Source organism: Parasteatoda tepidariorum, chromosome 1 (assembly GCF_043381705.1).
Source record: "Parasteatoda tepidariorum isolate YZ-2023 chromosome 1, CAS_Ptep_4.0, whole genome shotgun sequence".
NCBI lineage: Eukaryota > Metazoa > Arthropoda > Arachnida > Araneae > Theridiidae > Parasteatoda > Parasteatoda tepidariorum.
This window is the reverse complement of record NC_092204.1, coordinates 53,793,739-53,818,251: the sequence shown is the minus strand read 5'-3', so window position 1 is coordinate 53,818,251 and position 24,513 is coordinate 53,793,739. Positions and strand designations below refer to the sequence as shown.

Genomic DNA, 24,513 nt, shown 5'->3' with positions numbered 1-24,513 from the left:
GGAGCGAAATGAAATTACACAATTACGGAATAGTTAAATTATATGTCAAGTTTTTTTTTGCTTTGCTGAATTTTAATTGATCATGATTCATAAAAATTTTACTTAATTTACCTAATAATGTACTCACACCCCTTTCAATTAACGACACTTTTGTTTATTTTAATTTGTCCTCCGAAAAACAATCTGAAAAAAAAATCACATATAAGTTTTAATATTTTTTCCGTGAAAAACTTAATTCTGTAAAAACTTTCATTATTAAATGATAATTTAATTTATCTGATGATCTTTTTTTACATGCTATAAAATTCTAAATAAATCTCAATAAAAAAACATTTTTGAAGCACTTAAAATTGTCATAAATTCTATGTTTTATTATTTATCATCGTCTAAAATCTCAGACTAAATAAAAATTTCTCTTATTTTCACCTTTTAAAACAGGCACGAGACCTTCTTTTCTAAATGTTAATGATAGAGCCGTCAATTCACGTGCGCATAAAACAAATAAATACTGTGACAGCGCCATCTGCCGAACTGACGGTCAAACATTATCTGGGAGCGAGTGGAGGGATCAGAGAGCATAGCCTTTCTCCTCTTCATTCGTGAATTTAGTCTCCATCAGAGTGGAGGATTCGATCATTGGGTTATGAAAAGCGGTCAGTGTTTACTCTGTGATCGGTTTACGAATTTTAACGTCACTTTTGGAGTTATGTACCTTTCCTCCTGAACTATCTTTTGGATTTAGTGATATTATTCTACGCAAGTGCTCCTGTAAATTGTTTTTGTCGCCATGTATTCTTCGCGGCGATCTGGATTGTTGTACGAATATCCGACACGCGTCGAAGGATGGTTAAATACTGTCGGTAAGTTTTTATATTTTTTAGATATTTCGTATATAATTTAACTCATGCGAATATACATGGGCAAAATAATTTGAAGAACGCATATATTTTATTGCTAATGCAAATTTAACTAATGATCTACATAGATGTATATACACTTGAATAATAAGGAAATAAAAAGAGCCAGAGATGATATATCAAAAGGAATGAGAGAGTAGGACCCCGAATTTCTAGAAGTACTTTAAATTTGGCAAATAATGTTTTTTTTTTTTTCCTTCTTAAGAATTTTTTATTAGAACTAATATTAAAGAAATTAAATAAGTATTAGTCTAAATTAATTTAACAAATTAATGAATGAATATATAAATTTTGAACGATTTACAACATGATTATCTTTTGTTTTAAATCATTCAAAACCATTTTGTATGTAAACAAGATGTACATTTAGTTTAAAAATAGGACCAGAGGGGTCCCCCACAGTTCTGTGATTACAGCCCCATATTTCTTTGATCCTGAAAAGAATTTATAATTAGACTTTCCGTTATCATTTTGCTTTGCAAACTTAACAAATAACTTTTCAAACAACATAACTTAGTAAATTGTGCTTTACTCCTTGAAAAGATTTTGCAGACACAGCCTTTTGTTATTTTTTCGACTAATCGTTTATCATATTTGAGTTGATAAAATATTCATTCACACATAATCTGAGACTTAAAATAATCAGCTTTTGAATTTATTATGTTTTATTCACATCTCCGCATGCGGGAGATAAGGGACGATCCCATGCGGTTTTCGTAAGTTGTTTTGCCGGCTTACCTGTTTTTTTCCTCTTCCATTTGTTTTTCGCTGAAGATCTTAGGCTTAGTGAATGCTTACCTTTCAATTTGACAGAGATGTTGCAGGATTTCCCCTTGACCAGAGAACTGCGTTTTTTTCTTCTTCTTAATTTATTTTGTTTCTGTTCTTTTATTCAATTCAATGACAGCTTTTTTTAAAGCAGTTTAACTTAAATTGGTCAATGAGTCGAGATAATAGATTAAGTAAGCAATCTGCACAAGGACGGGTCTCAGCTTATATTTATTCATTTCATCATTAAAATTCCACTATTGTTATTGTACGTTGAATATAGGTTAAATAATATTTGTACATTTGGTGTTTATAAAGAGATAGATTTTTGTTGTTTTAATAAAATAATTTCCTTAAAAGTATTTAACTTTTTTTTAAATTTATAAATTTTAAGACTTATAAAATAAGATAAATTGTATTCACTGCCGTCAAAAAAGTACGTATTCACATTTTGTATGTTTCCAAACGTCATAGTACAAAATATATAATATAAACAATTTTGTTCTGCTATAATTCTTATTTTTATTACTATCGGAATTTATAAATTGTTAACTTTGAATCTCATAATAGCATCGTTATTTTTTAAAATAAATTTAGGATAAAGTTTTCTGTGTTACCTCTGAAAGAAATTATCAGCAATAATGCATAAACATAACCTCTGTGAATATAAAATACAATGATAAGAGTACTGTGTGAAAATAATAATTTAATTATCTTCATAATTATTTAATACTAATAAACTTTTCAACTTTTGCATGATTAGCATAAAATATCTCATTTTCATTGTTAGTTTAACACATTAAAAATTGCTTGATTAGTTTTAAACTTGATAGTTTTTTTAATTTAAAACATTCATTAAATTACTTGTCTCTAAAACATCATGCTTTCTAAGTAAAATTTTTTTCTCAATATTACGAATTATTCTTTGAACATTATACTGTAGAACATTATTCTACTAAATACAAATGCGTTATTTTGTCTATATTTTATGGTACAATTATATCCATACTATAGTAATAAAAAAATTATAAAAATATGGTGTTATACACATTGTTAGAGTTTTTTTCAACAGTATTAAAAACAGTGGGAAATTTTATTAAGCTATTAAACACAAAGAAAACTGAAAATTATTGCCGTATGAATGCAATGGCTTAATACGATTTTAAGAGCTATTTCGCAATTAAAATTTAAATCGAAAGAACTAAGTAAACTAAGATACTCATTCAGAAAACAAGAAAAGAGAATTAGTAATACTAATTCAAAATTTCATTCCCGAAAATATTAAATTTTATGTAACTATAGCAATGCTTTCTAGCATGGAATGATTAGCATAGAACTTCTTGTCTATATTGATATTTTTCCTTTTTTTTCTCTTCAAATGTACAAATTTGTTACGAAATTTGCAAATTATTTAATGTATACTGAAGTGATACATTTAAAAAAAATTCTGATAAAATCTGTATTTTTAAAACAAATAGATGCGAACCTAGTAAAAAACACGAAGGTTTTTTTCCCCACGTTATAATTATATACCTATTTGCAAGAAACATTCATGACTGACAAGTATTCTTTTCTGTTGGCTTCATTTTTTCTTAACATATTAAAGTAATGCACTAATATATTGAAAATAGTTGAACTATTACTACTTAAAAACAATGTAAGCAAAACTGCTCTAGAATTAGATGATTTTGTTCTTACACATAGTCGAATATATTGAAAAAAAAAAAGGAAACTTTTTTCTTCATTCGATAAAATTCTTTTTCCAATTTCAAAGAGACGGACAATCGCGCTGATTGCCCAAAAATTACATCACTATAATCGGGGTTGGCTAGCTATAGTCTAAACTTAAGCTTTAATGTGCGAATCCACTACTCAAACGGGCCCAGCTGCTTCATAGTTCTTTTTTCAACTGCAATTAATGTTTCTAGCATTAATGCAGTCTGTTCCGCAGATGGCTATTCTTTAAACACAGGTGAATCTAGATAATAGGAAATATGCAGACCTATCGTAATTATAGTTTAAGTTATGAAATGATTTTTAAAAATATCATATTTTTAAAAGTTTATAATATAAATTTTTTTATTAATATTTTTGCTACTATTCTTAAAAGAAGTTAAACAAAAATTTTAAAAATATTTAAATGTTGTAAGTAAAATTATGATTTCTAAATTTGCTTTTGATATTTAACATTTTGATAAAAATAGATTAATTCACTTCATAGTGTTAAATTTTTTGCCGATAAAGCAGTATCTAGTTTATGAAGTTATCTGAAAGGCTTGGTAATAAGGTGACATTTTAAAAATCAAGTTAATTTTCTTGCTAAGCATACGGTATAGTTAGCTGTAAACATTTTAACAATAATTTTTTGTTGTGTATTAAAATAACAATTCTTCAGGGCATTATAGCCCATGGTGGGTTCTGGCCTTCTCGAGAAATCTTTTCTAGTTGTCTCTCCGTTTGGCGACTGTACTCCGATTTTTGGTCTTCAGAATGTTCAGGTCTTTTTCTAGACAGACGATTGATCTAAGGCGAGGTCTAACTTAGTCTATTTTGGGTAGGTTTGGCTAGAAATAGTTCTAGACAGTTTCAATCTTCCTACGAGATGTCTAGCTCATTTTATCCTTCGGATTTTTAAGAATTTCCCGACACCTAGCCTTTCTAAAAATTTTATAAAATTTTAATTTTTACCTCAGTTCCACCACAAATACTTCTTAGTACTTTACTTTCGAAAATTGTCAACACCTCCTCCGCACTCGAGGTTAATGCCCATGTCTATGATGCATATAATAAAATAGATCTAATAAGTGTTATAAATGAAAGAAATTTAGTTTTTAATTTAAGAAAACTGAAACTTTTTGAGACTTTAAAAACATCTGTTTGCATCTGAAATTTGTTGATGTAGTTCTGAGATTAGATCATTTTTGTTTAATTCTGCTCCGAAATAACTGAAACAATCATAAAGTGTTTTACTTTTAGCTTTCTGACGTTACTATATATTCTAAAGCTGATTTTCTGAAAATTTACTAAAATTGCACTAATTATTTTCCTTCACTTAGTTCTTCCATTAATAACATATCTGAAATTATGATACAAATATTAAATTCTTGTACTAAATTGATCACAATCTTTTTTCTCATTTAAATTAGACCTCAATGTATTTGTATATTTTTCATTTCATTTTTGGATCGAATCTCATCATATCTTATCTATACGAAATCCATTTAACATATTTCTCATCGTGTTTTATCTTCTGTCAGATTAGTGTGACGTATCTCTAAGAGAGTAGAAACGCATTCAATATTTGTTTTGTAGAAATCTTAGCAATGTAGGCTTTTACCTTCATTTCGTATGGCAATGACTATTTATATAAAAGACTTTGCACGAAGAAAATTTTTCAATAGCGTTTATTAACGTGTGAAGAATGTATGAGAAAATATTTGTTCTCAATATATATTAAGATGCATTAAATCATTTATTTAATTATAAAGTTTTTACTTTCAAAAATAATTCAACTCTGATTTAATCTGACAACCCGTCCAGTGAGGTGAACTGGGTTCGAATCCCGGCAATGGCTGGTCGATACGAATTCCGCATCCGGCTTGCACCAACCACAGTGCTGACGTAAGATATCCTCAGTGGTACACGGATCATGGGTTAGAGTCCCCTTGCCATTAGGCTAACCGTGGGAGGTTTTCGTGTCTTCCCTTTCAATGTAACTGAAATGCGGGTTAGTACCATCAAAATATCCTCCACGAAGGCAAATTGTTAGATCTACATCTTTTTTTATAAATGATTTTTTTTAAAGTCAATTTACCTAGTTTTACCCCAACTATGAAAATTTAGCAGTTATTTCTATTTTATATGACAATTTAAGAAAATTATGCATATAATTTCCACGTGATGTAATATAGTTAACTTCTTACTCCCCTGCATTGCAGTTTTCATGGCCTCAGCATAGGCTCTCATACTCCCAGAGCAGAGTTTATCAAAATGTAACAGAGCAGTGGTATTATTGGGCTAAATCCTTATTGGTTTCTAAGGTATCAATCTTTAGCGAATGTCTAATAAGCTGGACTAAAAATAATTTTTGTAACTGTGTTGATTGATAGGTAAGGACTAGTTTAAAAGCAAAAGAACATTAGAAGAGTTGGCAAAGTATAACAAGATTATCTAAACAACATACAATGAGTTATTCTACAACACGCCACTATGGCTTCTTCTTGACTAGTATAGTGTAATTTAGAGTTTGTCAGCTAAAGAACAGAATTAATCGAACTCTTCACTATCGAATTACCCGGACTGCCCACCCCATTACACAGCATTGCCAAACTCTTCCCTACAAAAACATTATTAAAAAATTTCAACTTTCATTTATTATTGAACAGAGAAACAAATTGTGTTCAAATTACCGTTTTAGTATTTCTAGTAAAATATTAATATTTCTAGTAAAATAATACTATAATTCTGGTTAATGAAACCAAAACACACATTGTTTAAACTGGTCAGTTGGTAATTTTTTCCTTCATAAAGTAACGGTCTAACGGCAATTCTGTTTTTAAAAATTGCAGTTCTTATTATCTCACATTTAGTAAAAAAAACGACTGAACTGCTAAGTAAATTTAACCGAATAAATAGTTTTTATGCCAGGGTCTTAGGTATGATGATAAAATGACCAAATTTTACCACATTTGCCTAGTTTTATAGCACATTATATAACCATATTTTATTGTTAATTTTGCCTAAAAAATAACCAAAGCGCTTTGATAAAAATTACCGAGCCTTATAATGTCCCCAGAGCCAGAAGTACTGAAAATGTTACCATATTCTGGTAGTTTTGATCATACTTTTTTCTCAGTGAGGGTTAATAGTTGCTAGAAGATAACTTGTACTCAATCTGTTCTTATATTTTTGTTGCTGTGTTATTATACCCAATTGCTATACTTTTAACCTTCGCCATTATAATTAATTTTTTCATAAAAAATTTCAGCCTTCAATTAATTTGATTAAATTCAAATTAATTTTGATGCTATGTTCCAAAAAAGTTCATATTAAATTAAGTTTTTCCCTAAACAAAGAGACATCTTGAAATATTGAAATATTCTAAAAGAAACTGTTGTTACTGTTGTTTGATGATGATGAGCAGTTACATACATAATACTATTATTTTGTTTTTTGAAACATCGCATGTCTAGGTAACCCAATCTGTCTTTGAAACAACGAATCCTCAAAATTATCTTAAATTATGGACATTATCGTGGTACAAAAAAAAACTATAATCGAGAAACACATAACAAGATAGGCAGTCATGCTCGATAAAAACTATAAAGCGTGAAGCTACTAATATTGAAAAAAAAAATTTTTTTTTATCTGAGACGCATCAGTAGCTTCCACTATTAGTTGCAGATGGAATGATACTTTAATTTACATAGGATATCGAAGTTATCTCATGTAAACTTATATCGACAGCCTTTAAAATTGGTTTTTGTTATTTTGTTCCGGACATTGGACAGTTTGCGACATCTTGGAATTTTAAAGTATGGAGATAAAATAGCTGCCCTTCAAAGAAATGCCATAGGTATAGGTTTGGTAACTGAAAAAAGTATGCAAATTTCTGGATATTAAAGTAATATAATGGCCATGCGGTAATAGGTGAATCCAACTACAAAAAGTTCATCGGACACTCATGGATTTATTTGTGTACACAATTTGTTTATTTATGTATTCGGAATCAAACTAACTTTGATTTTGCATCCGTAATCTTTTCTCAGTACATATCAGGATACAGATAGTCAATGAATTACCTAATATTTTCAGTTAAACAAACATTTTTTATTTTTGTGTGTGTATTGAAGCAAAGTTTAATTACTCAGCATTAAAAAATATGAATTTTGGTATCAGATTTAATGTTTAGGTTTATTTCATAAGCATTCTTTACAAATATTTAACGTTGTTAATTTTTTGTAGTATTTATTTTTGTATGTTTAAAGAATTACTAAATGTAACTATATTAATCCGATTCTTTATTCTGAAATTCACTTCTCTTTTCTAATATTGAAGAAAATTTAAATTTACTTTTGAAGTAAAATTAGCAACGCAAAAATATAGACATAAATATGCGTACGAATGCGTAACCTTAACAGCTTAAAATAAATTTTTATACATATGTGCAACATATGTATAAAACATATGTATGTATGTTGCATTATGTCTTTACCTTATCGATTCATAAAATTAAATTTAATTTTTATTCTTTTAATATGTAATGAAACAGTGTTTTTTAAATAGTTGTGAATGGTAATTTTTATTATAACACCTGTTAGATACATAGTTAAAATGTTTGAATATGCGCTGAATTAGATTTCAATAGTATATTGAAATGTGTTAGATTTGAATTTAGCCTTGACAAAGTTTGTTTTATAGCTTTTGATTTGAAGACAAAGTGTTCCAATTAGTGAATAATTCATTAAAAAAATTTATTCGTGAATAGTATAATAATATTTTCTACCTAAAGAACAACACACACTAAATTTTTACGGCTTCTTGTGTTATTTTAATTCGTCTCAGCAGATAGGTAATTTCGACATTTCCGTTGATTTACCTGGAGGCAACACCGGGATTATATTTCAGTTAATAGATCACCGTAACAGACAAGAAAAGAAGATGAAAAGGCTGTTAAGTAAGATAATAATTCACACTTCACGTCTAGAGGGCGTTGTCTTCTTCTTTAAGCCTTCTCATAACAGAGCCCTCACTCGTCGCTTATCACATCACTGCTGCCAGCTCTTTTTTTCCCATCAAAAGTCTACTTTTCATTTGTTTATGTCTTTTTTCTGGCATCACTTTTCTTTCTCTTTTTTTATTGTTACTGTCCCTTATTGTTTCTTTTTTAGTATCTGAGACACACAGAATGCTTGAGCTAAGGCATTAAGGCTGGAGATAAAATTTGTCGCAAACGTTGCTATCTTTTGGAGATGTTAGTTCCTTTTTCATCCCAGTTGTGATGAAACGGAACTTATAGAGCAGAATTAATTTAAAGCTATTTTTGTAGCTGCTACTGAAATCGAACTTGGAGCACTGCTGATGCATTTATACTACTGCTATTGATGAATTCGTACAACTTTTATAGAATCTTGAAACTTTTGAGTTCTATTTTTCGCTTTAAAATTGCAATATTTATATATGTATATAAAATATATAGTTCTAGAGTACCATTAGCTGCTGATGTCATATAGATGCTTTGATGTTAATACGCCTTAAAGTTTAGATGAATGAAGGTTTATAAGTTGAGCAAATTTAGAAAGCTAATTTTAACATGTAGCTGTGAGATATTTAAATACCCCAGAAATATGTCGATGTTCCTGAAAGTTCAGTTGAATTAAGATTCATAAGTTGCGAAAAATTTGGAATCTGATATTAACATATAGCTGTGTGTAAAAATTTACAGCTTTAAGTATTTGTAAAGAATGCTTATGAAATAAACCTAAACATGAAATAAATCTGATACCAAAATTCATTTTTTTAATGCTGAGTAATTAAACTTTGCTTCAATACACACGCAAAAATAAAAATTGTGTTTGACTGAAAATATTAAGTAATTCATTGACTATCTGTATCCTGATATGTTCTGAGAAAAGATTACGGATACAAAATCAAAGTTAGTTTGATTCTGAATACAAAAATAAACAAATTGTGTACACAAATAAATCCATGACTGTCAGATGAACTTTTTGTAGTTGGATTCACCTATTACCAAATGGTCATTATATTACTTTAATATCCAGAAATTTACATACTTTTTTCAGTAACCCAACCTATACCATAATTCAATAAATGGGTTTACATGCCTTAAATTTTAGCTGAACGTAGGTTTGTAAAGGTATGAAAAATTTGAAAGCTAATTTTAACATACAGAGTGAGATATTTAATTACCTCAATTTTTGAAGTAACAGTTTTAAAGGGACAAAGAAATTTCCAAAAACTAAACTACTGTTAAATTTAGTTTGTTTTTTCATGTATTTACGATGGTGTACATAAATCTTTGGTCCCTATATTTTTATAATTTTTTTCAGCTTTTAACTGCTTATGCACTCAGAGAAAAAAATTCTGGTAAAATTATAATACAGTGTAAAAAGACTACGTTTCGTAAGAAAAAAACCTCTAATTCTGGTTATAAAAACCAAAATATACCAAATATAATAATAAAATAACCAAATATATAAATAACCAAAATAACCAAAATATATTTAAACCGTTCATCTAGTATTTTTTCCGTTTATATGGTAATGGTTCCCCAGAAATTCTGGTTTTGAAAATTATAGTTTTTATTACTACACATAAAGTAAAAATACAAATCTGAAAAGTAAACCTAACCGAATAAATTGTTTTTATGCCATGCTCCAAGGCATCATGATAAAATTACCAAACTTTACCACAGTTACCAAATTTTATTACATATTATAAAACTATATTTTATTGTTAATTTTATCAAAATCATTACCGAAGCACTTCAATAAATTTTACCGAGCCTTTCAGTGTTCCCATAGAGGAAGAAACACGGTGAATTTTACCATATTCTGGTAGTTTTGACCATACTTTTTTTCACAGTCCATATTAATCTTTTAAAAAATGCCCATAAGAACTGTGCTGTATTGAAAAAAGAAATAAAAATGTGCTATACTGAAAGACAAATAATTTTTATTTTTGTCTTCATTTTATTTATTTATTGTTATTGTATTAAAATAAACAAGGTAATGGAGGGAGACATGCATGCCACTGCATTTTCAACAATGCTTCTATTGAACAAGCTCCATTGAATTACTTCCTTTTGGTCAATTTTTGAGCTTTGTTTTATTAACGCACTCCTTAAAACCATCAAAGCGTTATTCACAGTTGATTAACGTTCAGTTTTATTTCTTTTAATTTAAAGACTTAGAACTCGTATTTTAAACAATCGATTCTTCTTGTTATTTATTGATTTATAAAAAAAAGGAGCTTAATTACTGGCTTTTACATCCTTTAAATAATGTTCGATAATTATCATTTGTATTATTTTAACTACTAAACACAACTGAACGTCATTGATGCATTATCAGGAAGTTCGATAAAGCATGTTTACTACTTATTTTGTTTGTTTTGTCCCTAGGTTACTCACCTTGTTCGCTGTACAATTGTTTGTTTTAACTATTTGTCATATCTTTTTCTAAATATTTTGGCATGCTTATCTGCCATAGAAGAAATCCGTGTTAGCCTAAAGTTAAAAATAAAATCAATGTTATGAAACGGAATTAGTTTGCAACTATGTTATCATTGATGAGATTTGCAACTTTTCTTCATTACGCAGAGTTTTTTTATTTTTAATTTCATAACGAGGCGCATAGATGAGAAATTGTGTAATTAAAAAATTTTAAGCTATGAAGAATTCAAAGTTAGTACATTTAAACATATTGAAGGTTTGAATTAAAATAAAAAAAAATTATTATTATAAAAAGTTTAAATCATATTAACAGTTAAAAAAATTTTAAAAAATATAATGATAAATTTATTATTGTTGAATGGGCAATGATAGATGAGAATAACCCCCAACAATTGATTTGACTTCCTCGAAACTGGAGAAAGAATATGATCAGAAAAATTAACGAAAATATGCTCGTCGACAAGCGTTTCGTCCTGGCAATCAATAAGTTTGAATATCTAACGTAATGATAATTAATCACAGTTTATATTAAATATTCATCAATAAAATTTTGTTATTAATTAAGTCAATTACATTACAAAATGTACAATTAACTAAGAAATAACAAACAAGCATATTGATTAGAATTTGATTTAATGAACAGGTTTTCATGTAATAGATTTCAATGGGATTGGAACTAGATTTGCTAATGAATTAGTGATTATTGTTAATTAAATAAAGAAATTAGAAATATATTTTGTCAGAATGTTATAATAATTAGTTTTATATGCCCTAATTTGAAAAATATTGATCGAATAATTTCCCTGAAACAACATTTAAATTAAAATTATAAAAAAAAAAAATGTGTGTCAGATTAGTTGGTTAGAAGCTTGGTGATACGCCACCAAGCATCTAACCAAAGGGGGGCATCTAATCGACGACTTTACTAACTTTATTATGAGATTAAATTTTTTAACCGATAAATATATGACTCAAGCACAATAAATTATGATCTAGGAAGAAAATAGGTTACAAACAAACTTTAATAATGAAGCTTTAAATCATCAAAATTTAAATTTATCTAAGAAAAAAAAAAACTAAAAATATTTCGCTCAAGATATTAATTACTTTAGTTTAAAATTATTTCTACTTTCCATTACTTATAATGAGATTTAGAACAGAAATGAAAATTTTTCATGACAGTGATTTTTTTTATTTAATTATTTATAATTGGTTTTTCGCCTTCTGATGTGATTAAATTCCTTTTTAAAGGAGATTCCGATTGAAGAGTTTGCCCCAAGCATTTGAACAGCACTGCACGCCTCTGTGTAAGGCATGTAATTAAGCATCGCAAATGCACACTATTATAAAGCTCAAGTGCAATTTTGTAAAATACTGCGGTGAAATGACCGAAGGTGAAAAATCTAGGGGGTGTATGTAAATGAAGCATACCTTAATTTCATTTGTTTCCTGGCTATTGGAACTTTTTCTTAATCGCTTGATTTTTTTAGCCTTATAATTAATATATTTCCGTTATATTATTAGTAGATTTCCGTTAGAGTGTATAAATCAGTTATTATATAGATCAATCAAGCTAATGTGTAAATTAACCAGAGTGATCTGTGAAAGTGCCATTTTTTTTTAGTTATTTCGTAAGCTACCTATGTAATATCTGCTCATTACCGACTAAACACTAGTTAAAAAGAGAATGAAATCTTGCTGCTTGGACAGCAGAAACGTTTCTTTAGTCTGAAATTTTTAGCTATCAAAAAAGGAAAAAAAACTCAATACAATCAAACAATCAGTAAACTTATTGATAGAATGAAAGAAACTTTTCGAAGTTTAAAAATGGAGACCTAGATAAATTGCGGGGGAAAAAATTGTGATTACGCACACAAACGGATTACTCTAATTAATCTGAAGATCAGCTAGATAATTTGCGCATTCACTCACGGCTTTCGATCTTTAGCGAATATACACCGAAGAGCCATTACATTATGACCACCCTGCTAATAACATGTAGGACCACCTTTAGCCCTCAAAACTGCTAGCACCCGCCGTGGCATTGATTCCACAAGGAGCTGATAGGTAGTCTGAGGTATCTATTACCAAGTGCTCACCAACTGGTCCTGCAATTCCCTCACATTGCGAGGGGGTAGCGTGGCAGCACGGATTTGGTTTTCCAAGTAAGACCACAAATGCTCTATTGGATTAAGGTCAGGTGACTTTGGGGGCCAAGACATGACTTGAAAGTCACTGGAATGTTCCTCGAACCAATCCATGACGATATTCGACCCTTATGACATGGTGCATTATCCTGTTGGTAAACACCATCCCCCCCCCACAGGAAAAACTATTGCCATGAATGGATGAACCTGGTCTGCTAGTATGTTCAAGCTTACAGACATCAGGGATTGTTCTATGAGGATTATGGGTCCTAATGTGCCCCATGAAAACATTGTTCCTGGGCGAGAAACCATGAAAACCTGGGCGAGCCCATTGTTATAGATGGAGGGTGGTCATAAGGCAATGGCTCTTCGGTGTATGTTACAACAGTTTATCCAATATTTGTATGGAATCAGAATTTTCCATTCAGAATATTTTCTTTCAATCTTAATCACTTCTTCCAGTGATCTTCTTACAACTCCTACACTAGTGAGAGAAAACTTCCTCTAATAGAGTAGTGTCAAAATTCCTTTGTCACTCAATCATTAATTTCAATTTAGTGATACTCACAACTCAAAAAGAGAAATTAGTGACAGTCTCTAATTAGTAACAGCCACATGTCATTAAGCAAAACTAATTTCGAAAGTGTCACTAATAGTAGATTTTTATTTTCTTCCGAAGATAGCATCTCTAACCATCGCATTCTCAGGAATGACGGCTATTATTTTCAACCATCTCGCCTCTTGCGTAATCCAGTCGGTTTAGCGGAATTCTATCCTCTTTGTCTTTAGCCGACCCTTTTTGCCTTTTCTCCATCCTATCCCTCCCTCTCGTTGCATTTTTCATTATCGCTTGCTTCTCTTTTCCGGTCTAGCGAACACTAGATAAGCCTAATGAGCTCTTGGCTATTTTATATTACTTTGTTTTATTTATTTCTCATTCTTATTATATTTTAACGTATTTGCCTCCCCCTCTGTTAAGATTTCATTTGTTCTAAAATGCAAACGCATTATTTAAATGGAATGTTTTTAGCTTTTGTTTTAAGAGCTTCTCTGATAAGTTTTGTTCTTCAAAGTTCATCACAGTTATAAAAATTAGACCAGTTTTTTTTAATTATTTCAGGCTGTGTGTTTAGCATGTAAATGAAATGTTACTTCTTTTTCGTCTTATTTACTTGGAAAATGAATATTATTTTCGGTAGACAAATTTATGAGTATGGCTGTAATTTAAGACTGTTTTTCGAAGGCTATGTTGTCGATTGAAATGATGCTATTTTTTGAATAAAATTCTATTTTCATATTTGCTAAAAGTTTGCAATAGTTACAATACTTTTAAGTTAAATTTAGCCTATCTTTAGCCAGCGCCATCTATGTTTATTCTGCAAATGGCGCAAAACTTCAATATGGATAAAAGCCATAGTTTTCAGAAAATAATAAGGGCTTGTGGTTTAAATTTTTAATATTTAAAAACTTACTCTAATGATGCATCATCTGGGCTCATAAAAATTTGCAAAAAATTAGAATGAGGCATTGATTTTGATAATTTTCATTTGGATGGAAAAATGTTGCCAAATAGGCAATTTTTTAAAAGTTCAATAGCTTTTAGAATATTTAATTTATTTGTCTGTTCTAACGCCCAGGTAATTCTTCACGGGAAGATGAATATATAGTTTAAAATTAAGCTTTACTTCAAGTCCAGTGCACTTAAACTGTGGCTTTTTTATTTTGCTTAAATAAATTAATCTTTCTTGAAATAATTGACTAACTTAGTGAAGAAACATTATAGTTTATTGGCATAATATTTCCAACACAATTAGTTTACTTTCACTTTTTTTCTTATCTTTAAAAAAGCTCTATTATTAATCAATCAGTAATATTCTCGCATATTTAATCTAAATTCAGCGATATTTTATTTATTTTCTCGAAACTAATTTTTTTTAATCTCCTCAACCGTTAAATCATCTGTTATCCAAGTGTTTCAGTTTTGGTTAATAATTATTTTTAAATTTTAAAATATAATATTATCTACGTCAATTTATGTAAACACAGGCAGGAAAAGATACTCCAATTTGATGTTGCTTTATTTGTTTAACTTTTCAAGGTAAACTGTAATCTAATTAAAAATCTTTAAAAAAAATTTATTTTTTAAATAATTTATTGGATGGAATAAATGTGTCGAGAATATTATTGCAACGCGGGACAACTTGTGGAAATTGTCTTTATGCTGCGCAGATAAACTAAAAAACAGCTTTAACTTTTCCTTATCAAAACAACTTTGTTTAATGGTTTGAAATTAAGTTCCATACTTACAAATTATACCATACTTACTGTTTTTGAATATGCAAAAATAAGCATTTTGAAATAGGCGCTTCCATTTAAGCTATCTATTCTAGTCAGGTTTACTTTGTAGTACATGAAATTTGATTGTGATGAAAAACTATTTCTCAACTCTTTGGAAGAGCCACTGTGGCTCAGAGGATAGAATGCTCGCTTGACGATGAAGTGATCTCCAGGTTCGAATTCTTGCGTTGTTTGGTCAATACAAATTCCGCTCTCGACTCGCACCGATCATAATGCTTTTGTGATGTTTTACATTTATTGCTTTCGAACTACATTGAAAAATATTGCTATAGTCCGTGAAAATAAAATACGTTGTACTAACAAAAAATTTCAACTTTTTCGTTTGCGAAATTTTAACTTTCTGATGACATTACTCTTAGAATAATGTTTTACTTATTATGAACTCTCCAGTAAAACGCTATTTTAAGATGCTACGCACTTCAAAGTTTTTTTTTTTTATAACGTTGAGATGTAATGAATATGTAGAATATATTAGTGCTATCTAGTTGCTTAAGATTCTTATAATTGACATGGCAGCCATCATGTTGGGCATATGGAATCTTTTGAATTCAGATTCGAGTTTGATAAGAAACAGTGTGACCATGGCAAAAATGATGTTTAGGACTCTTTGATGAGTGATACAACATAGTTGCCGCTGTATAATTTATATACAAATGATCAGTTTTATACCAGTTGTTTTCGTATACCAGTTGTTCCTAAACCCTAGATTAAAAAAATAGCTTTTTCCCTATACAAATTTTATGCTATTTTATAAAATTGTTTAAAAACATGATGAGATTTTTATAAATTATTTCTAAAAAGTTGTTACAATATTTTTATTTGAAATTCATTTTAAGCGATAAGTGCCATATTGTAATGCAATATTATATGTCGATATCATAATACAAAAATATTTGTTTATATATCAAAAATATCCATAATACAAAAATATTAAGTATTCCCAGTACTTAAATTTCGAGTTATTTTTTTGTTATCAAATGATCGTAAAAAAATAAATAAATAAAGTATTGCGAAACATGAGAAGTTATTTCACTTTTCCATTCCGTTTTTTCTGAATAATGAATTCAATGGAATTTTCTTTTTGCAAATACTACTGTGTATGAGAATTCAAAGCAAGGTCATATTGATAATAAAACTACAGAAAAGTATGGAATGAATTGAATTTATTTTATTATTATTATAATAATTCTACAGATTATGGGAGCTGAATTTTAAAGCAGTCCTCTCTTGATCTTGCGTTCCGACACGATCGTGAAATTCTTTTTCGTCTTGCTTTGTTTCTCAGCCCGTATTCTTTTATTAGGGTAGTAAAACAAAAAATAATAAAACTCATCTCGAGGCTTGTGTTCTGACTCCCACGTCCGACTTCTAACCCTTCCTTCATCGCCGTCGTAATTATGTCGCCATTTGACATTCAAAAATAAATTGCAAACACAATAACATCCAGTCCAATCCGTATCCAACAATGTCCCCTAGGCCAGTACTTACTGATCATAATTAGTTTTCGTTATTTGTTTTATTTTTCTCCATGCGCGAGATGAGCGTGCCTTTTATTATTCATAAAATTTGTTTGCGTTGATTGGCATGACACAATACCACTATCACTGTGCGGTGTATTATCATAATACATAATTGAAAATACTTTTATTTGTTTTTGCATTGAAAATATTTTACTGTGTTTAATTGAGTGCTTCTTGTTTAACTGCATAAAGATTTTAACTGGTTCGAACTTTTATAGAAATATATCATCTTTATATTTGATAATGTAAAAACTTCATTAGATTCTAAAATTAAGGTGGATAACATCGTTTATCCTACCTCATTGGTATGAAAAAAAAACATATTCTGAAATTAGGTCTTCGATTTGTATAAAACATTTCAAGATTTAAATAAAATATAGGATCAAACAATGTGTCAAGCCCGTATACGATTTTTTTTACTCCTTAGATTTGCAGTTATAATATGCAGTGTTCTGAATTCAGAGCAGTGCTGCCTTCTTTAGCAGTGTCGTGTCAATATAGTGCTGCGCAACGAACGATGAATTAATTCATGAAGATGAACCGACTGGTCGTCGCAGATGGCCGGTAATTTAGAAAAATAAATAAATAAATAAAGTTTTTTTTTTATAAAATATTTGCTTAAAATTATATATCTTCTATTTATCTACTATGCTAAAGAATTTTTAAAAAAAAATAAAATATACTTGAGAAAAAAACTACAAAAAATATTTATTGTAAGATAAGTTACTTGAGCAGGAGAAAATTTCAAGATAAAAAAAATTCTTCGCATTAAATACATTTTCAAAAAAAGGAAAGAAAGTAAACGAGCGGTTATAATAGCGAAATTTATAAAATCACTGACTAAAAACTAAATTCAGGATTCCATTTCAACTGGTTTAGATATGTTTAAAAATCTATGCAAAATTTTTTACTTGGCTAACATTTAACAATTTGTGACGCATCTCAGGGGTTGTTGCACAAAAATTTAACGTGATTGACCACTGACCTTTGGACATCTTCGTTAGTAAGCATGCATATAAGTTTTAACTCGTCTAAAGCATTTGACCACAGCCTGTTCTAAAATATTTTTTATTCTTGCTTTCATGATTAGAGCAGTATCGACTATTCATTTTATACTGTTCATTAAATGCAACCGGAAGATATTATCTAACTTAAATGAATGAACAAATGGGTTGTAAAGATGCGATGTGGGTAGAATCTTATTTTAACTTGCCTGCTAACACTGAATACGCCCCTTTTCTTTATAATCTTGATCAGAGAGATGGATGCCATAAATCTATTCCATTCCATTTGCAACTTTTCATTCTATTTTGATCCGATCTCAATTTATGCTCTCTTTGTAGCAACAAACAAAAGTGTTGTTAAAGATCTCTAACTGAATTTTTTCTTTCTTTGTGAATAAATATACAACAAAGTTTCAATTCAGAGCAAACCCTTGACAGGACAATGACACTTGCTGAATATTAAATATCGTCTATGTCGGAATTCGTTACTTAATTTACAAAATTATGGCCGTGATTAAAATTCTGTTAGTCTGTTTCATGAATGCAAATTAAAGTTGGTGAAAAATTATGCAGATTACTAATAGTGGTTGAATAATGGCTATATTTTATGACCACTATTTATTTAAAAACGTCGTCAAACAAATTGCTATATCATGTTGTTATCAACCCTTTAATTTTTAATTTTTTTTTCTTCAATTGTGTAAACTTTTTTATGTTCCTTGTGTTGCAAGAACTAGAAAAAGTATTGTAACAGAGTTCTACTAAATTATGAACTTAAATTTTGAGTCAAAAATATCGATTTTATTGCTAATTAAAAAATGAACCTTAACAAAAGATTTTGATAAATTTTGTAGTTATTAATATACTTCATTAATTACACTTATTTTTAATACGCTATAATTTCTGAATGGCCTGAAATTCTAACAATTGAATTTTGTTTTAGTTATTACTTATACATAACATTTTATTTCATGCTGAAAACAGAAAAAATAATCGCTTATATAGAATGAAAATTAACATTGCTTGATTTATAAACCGAATCAATCAATTATGTCAAAATCCATGAATAAAGTCTAATTTTTTGTGTTCTTTTGTATTTCTAGAAATAAATAAAATGGAATAAGAAATAAAGTCTAATTTTTTGTGTTCTTTTGTATTTCTAGAAATAAATAAAATGGAATAAGAAATAAAGTCTAATTTTTTGTGTTCTTTTGTATTTCTAGAAATAAATAAAATGGAATAAGAAATAAAGTCTAATTTTTTGTGTTCTTTTGTATTTCTAGAAATAAATAAAATGGAATAAGAAATAAAGTCTAATTTTTTGTGTTCTTTTGTATTTCTAGAAATAAATAAAATGGAATAAGAAATAAAGTCTAATTTTTTGTGTTCTTTTGTATTTCTAGAAATAAATAAAATGGAATAAGAAATAAAGTCTAATTTTTTGTGTTCTTTTGTATTTCTAGAAATAAATAAAATGGAATAAGAAATAAAGTCTAATTTTTTGTGTTCTTTTGTATTTCTAGAAATAAATAAAATGGAATAAGAAATAAAGTCTAATTTTTTGTGTTCTTTTGTATTTCTAGAAATAAATAAAATGGAATAAGAAATAAAGTCTAATTTTTTGTGTTCTTTTGTATTTCTAGAAATAAATAAAATGGAATAAGAAATAAAGTCTAATTTTTTGTGTTCTTTTGTATTTCTAGAAATAAATAAAATGGAATAAGAAATAAAGTCTAATTTTTTGTGTTCTTTTGTATTTCTAGAAATAAATAAAATGGAATAAGAAATAAAGTCTAATTTTTTGTGTTCTTTTGTATTTCTAGAAATAAATAAAATGGAATAAGAAATAAAGTCTAATTTTTTGTGTTCTTTTGTATTTCTAGAAATAAATAAAATGGAATAAGAAATAAAGTCTAATTTTTTGTGTTCTTTTGTATTTCTAGAAATAAATAAAATAGAATAAGAAATTTTTTATACATTTAAATACATAAACATTGATCAAACATGATGCAACAAGTCAAACATTTTCGATTTTTTTTCGTTCCTAGTGCATTGTTTACAATACAGTTCGAAATTCCTTGGATAATATTTTTAAAAGTTTGAAAAACATATTTATGACATCGATATTTATGCAGGAATAAACAGTCCGGAGATTTAATGTGAATTTATTGTATTATACATGAAACTAAGAACAATAAAAATTTAAAAAATATACGATTTAATTTAAAGGTGCAAGACAATTTATTGCATTCTTTAATTTGTGACAACTTAGAAGCGATAGATTTCTATTAGGAAGTGATTTGTTTCCCCCACAAAGCGTATCCACACTGTAAAAAATTCCTTTTCAAATTACAGTATAAAGTACCGGCAAAAATTACTTTACATTTTGAATGACATTGATCTGCAAAGCCATGATTTTAAACAATTTTAAATAATTTATTAAGCTTTCCGGTATGCAAATTACAAAACTCTCATTGTCTTTCGTTTTATTAATCTCTTTTATCGATCGATAATTAAAGAAATAAATTTCTCTACCACGTTATTTATCATCTGTATCTGTTGTCATAGAAACGGGGATAACCAAAGGAGAGAAAAAAATGAAAACTCTTTTTTCGAAGATCTTTCTGTGAAAAGGATGTTAAGATTATGCATTAAGATACCTTAAGAAAATTTTATAGCAAATGCACTTCTTAAATGCAAACAATTAATTCTCGAACAAAAGACACTCTGACAATTGTTTCAGTTGAATCTTTTATAAGAAGCACCCATTAATTTTTTTTTCTGGATGTAGTAGTCAATATTTGCATTAACTTGCTATCGTTGAGGTTCATTGAATCGCTAATTGAATTTTAAATTAATTATTTCGTTTTAGTTGAGTAAACATGTATTTCTATGGGGAAATAAACGAGTGTTATTTCTTTTTTCTAAAATTAGTTTCTTCTTTTATATAAAAATATGTTTACTATGAACTCTTCCATCGTTGACATCAAAGGACATATCTTCTAAAGAATTCAAGTCTTTTTTTATGTAAAATAACGTATCGAACTAGTTTTAAATGATTGATAAAGCCTCTTATAATTAAAAAATAATGTTTCAAATGTAGTAATTAATAATATTTTAAATAATTAAAATATTTAGTGCTTAATAATAATTTACATGCATGCTAAAAAATATTATCTTAAGAAAAAACATTGAAACGGTTTCTGTTTTAAATAATGATTGTAATTTTAATTTTGTTTTTAAAAAAAATTAAATTGTAATATGAGTTTTCATAATGTATAAAATGTTTGAGCTAATTTAAAATAGTAGAAACAGGATTCAATTTAATTTATTAATGTATGCATATGCTAAACTTATTTTAAGATGCAAATTTATGTTGTTTTGTGCTAAATTGTTTTTCTAAAATGAATCTATTCTTCAGAGTTAAGTAATCTTGAATAACTAAAGATTTCATTACAGAATTTAAATATTTTCAATTTGTAATAATCAGAAATGCGTTTAATAATTGCAAATTGATTAAAAGCACTTTTTATGAATACGTATACCTTTTTTTGGCAAATTTACATTGAGTATAATTGAATTTGAACTAAGCATAGTTGCATACATTTAAATTAAAATAAATAAATATAATATTGAATAAATAAATAAATATATATTGAGTTTATATTTACTTCGAAGGTGGTATGCTAGATTTTGATAGTGTTCATTTTATACTTTTACTGTTAGTTATCATTTTATTTCTAATTTTTCTAATTAATAGTGTTTGAACGTAACATTAAATATGATCTTTGCAATGATTGAACTGAGGAAATTTTTTTTCTGTTGTATGATACTTTTTTAACAAATCTTGAAATTTTAGTCTATTACATATTAATATATTACATGCATTTATTTCTATTACATATAAAGTTATCTTTATGTGAATTATGGCAAATTTGTTTGACAATAAATCGTTATTTTACTTTAAAGAAAATGTATTTAAAAATAAAATTTATGATCGATTTAGGAAAATAACGTTATTTTAAAAACATAAAACGTTGAATTTAATTTAAAAATATGTATATTTATTGTTTTAGGATTCATGTAAACATCGCACTAATCCAATACGTGATTTCTAATTGAATTCGATGTACTATAACTTAAATTAAAGAAAAAATTGTCAAATGACACGACTTACACTACATTTACTCCAGTAATGTTTATGTTTTATTCAGTTTGCTTTTCACAATTTGTTGTTAATGCTCACAAGCTGTTAGTTACATAGTTAGTTCTAAAATTTAGCTGCGACATATTATGATAAAGTTCATGCCACTTATTCATTTATTTCCTGTCTCGCTTCACGAATTCTTCTGTCTTGTTTCATATAATTTCCTACCGCTTGCCTTCCGTTAAAAGAAAAAAGAAAGAAACACGATTTTTCTCTACTTGTTTAATAGTTACGTATACTCTTGTTTGATAAACGATAGGAAAGAAAACTCCATTGAAACTAAGACAAAAGAGTTCAATTGAAGAAGCGCCAATCCTCCACAACAAAAAAAAAAACAAACGAGTTCGTTTTTTCTCGTTATCCAAACGATATTCTATCGACGAATACTGAATCTTTTATGAGAGAATAAACTTTTCTAGTACTTTTATTTTATCCAAAGAATGTCGTATCCACCCAATAATGGTGTAATTCCATTTCTCTTCTATGTGACACTTCTTGGGTAAGAAATAATTTAAGTATCTTGACGTGGAAGTTGCGCACCGAAGATTTACGCTTTTCGAAAAGGAAATTTTCCGATAGTTTTCTTTTACTGAGTTTCTTTTGTGTTCGGGAATTTTCTTCTGTGACAAATATAGGTTTTAACTTTTTTTTTTAAAGTGTTGCAATTGTTTGTCTGGAAGTAATAAATTATAGTATGTTAGAGAAATTACTTTTGCAAATATAGCAATAAGAGACAGAATGCGTATTTTAAATTCTCGAGATAAATGTTTTAAAACTGTCATTTTCTCATTCTGCTCTTCAGGTTATGTTTCAAAATTTTATTTTTTAAAAATACTTTGACATAATATTTTTTGAACCTAGACTAGTATTTAGAAATATCATTTGAATAAAACGCTAAATAATATATATTTTAATATTAATTTTTTATATACATTTTTTAATTACAATTACTAATTACTGTTTTCTTTTTAATTGCTAAATCGAATTTTTGGAAATCGCCAGAAAAAAAGTTTTGTTCATACCTTTCTTATTTTAAAAGCCAAAAAAAGGAACTTAATAAAACTTCAAATTCCTTTTTATGATAAAACAAGCACAGAACAATGAAATATGCATCTAAGTCTAACTATATTTCTTGAAGTTAGTAAGATTTAGATTTAGTTACCCACATTTAATTCATTTAGATTCAGTTATCCTCAAAATAAACAAACCCATAAACAAACTTCTTCAATTTGTTCCTAATAAAAAAATTCACAGATAGTTTCATCATTAAAAAGGAAATTAACAAATACCTTTTTAATGAGAAAGTTGAAAAAAAAACAATTAAAATGCTTTTGAAGAAGTTAGAAACATTTCTTTTAAAAAATGTTACTGTTTACTTGAAATGAAAGCTATTTTAAATTAAAAAGAATTCTTAATATTTCATTACAATAATAGCGGTATTTCATTATTTTTCTTTTTGATTTTTACTTTTGAAGAGAGCCTTTTTAGGGATTTGGATTTTTGTGATGGATCCTGCAATATTACTTCAATCTTCGATTCATGTAAACTTCAAGTGCGCTTTTAAACATTTAAATAAAGGACACTATACTGAAATATTTATTAGTATATGCAAGAACACTGTTCTCAAAGATCTAACAAATGTTCTTATTGTGATTCTTTTAACACATTACAAAGAGAATAAAAGGGCGTTTCAGGACACTATTTCCCTTCAATAAATCAATTTGTGGCGTGACTACTGCCCCGTACATTACCATCTGAAATCGAATTATTATTCCTGCCTCATAATGTGAGAAATACTGATAGTTCAATAAACGCACTGGATCGCAATCATCAGAACCAATAAGAAGAACAGGAAACACCAGCAACCGTAGTAAGGAAAATACCCTAGGGATGCTGCTGAAGAGAGGGGTCGATCTCTCCTCCTACGATCCTCCCACACTCATCCCAATCAGCACCCACACATCCGGGATTGTCAGAGAAACTATTTGCTCTTGAATCAAAGGTTGATCGAAGCCTTGTTTATTCTTCGTTTTTCAATGACGCTTTAGTGTTCTCGGATTCTAGGTATGGAACAGCTTTCGTTGCAGCTCAGGTTTAAAATAAATTTCAATATCGTAAAATATTCATTCGGATTTTCGTAATTTGTTTAGTTTGATAATTGCTTTTAAATCATTAATTTTTCTTTTTAATTATATCTAGAATCATAAAACTCTTCGCATAGTGCGAATTCTTAAATACTTGAATATTTTGATGCTCTTTGATTCAATGGAGGTTTCTGTAATTGATTTATTTGAACCGTTTCATTCGCACCAATTTTTGAGTTTATTCCGTTATCTCTGTTTAGTTGGTAGATTATGTATGATTTCACCTTGAGTTCTCAATTGGAGGCGGTTTTTAAC

At 28.3% G+C, this 24,513-nt stretch overlaps 1 protein-coding gene across 1 annotated transcript in view; it reads left to right on the top strand.

Moving 5' to 3' along the window:
* Nucleotides 1-578: 578 nt before the first annotated feature.
* LOC107447937 (Ras GTPase-activating protein raskol) overlaps nucleotides 579-24,513 on the top strand; it is a gene marked incomplete in the record, with an annotated part of 312,540 nt that continues 288,605 nt past the window's right edge. The window contains 1 exon segment of the mRNA XM_043040826.2: nucleotides 579-860. Coding sequence (XP_042896760.1) covers nucleotides 788-860 — 73 coding nt within the window.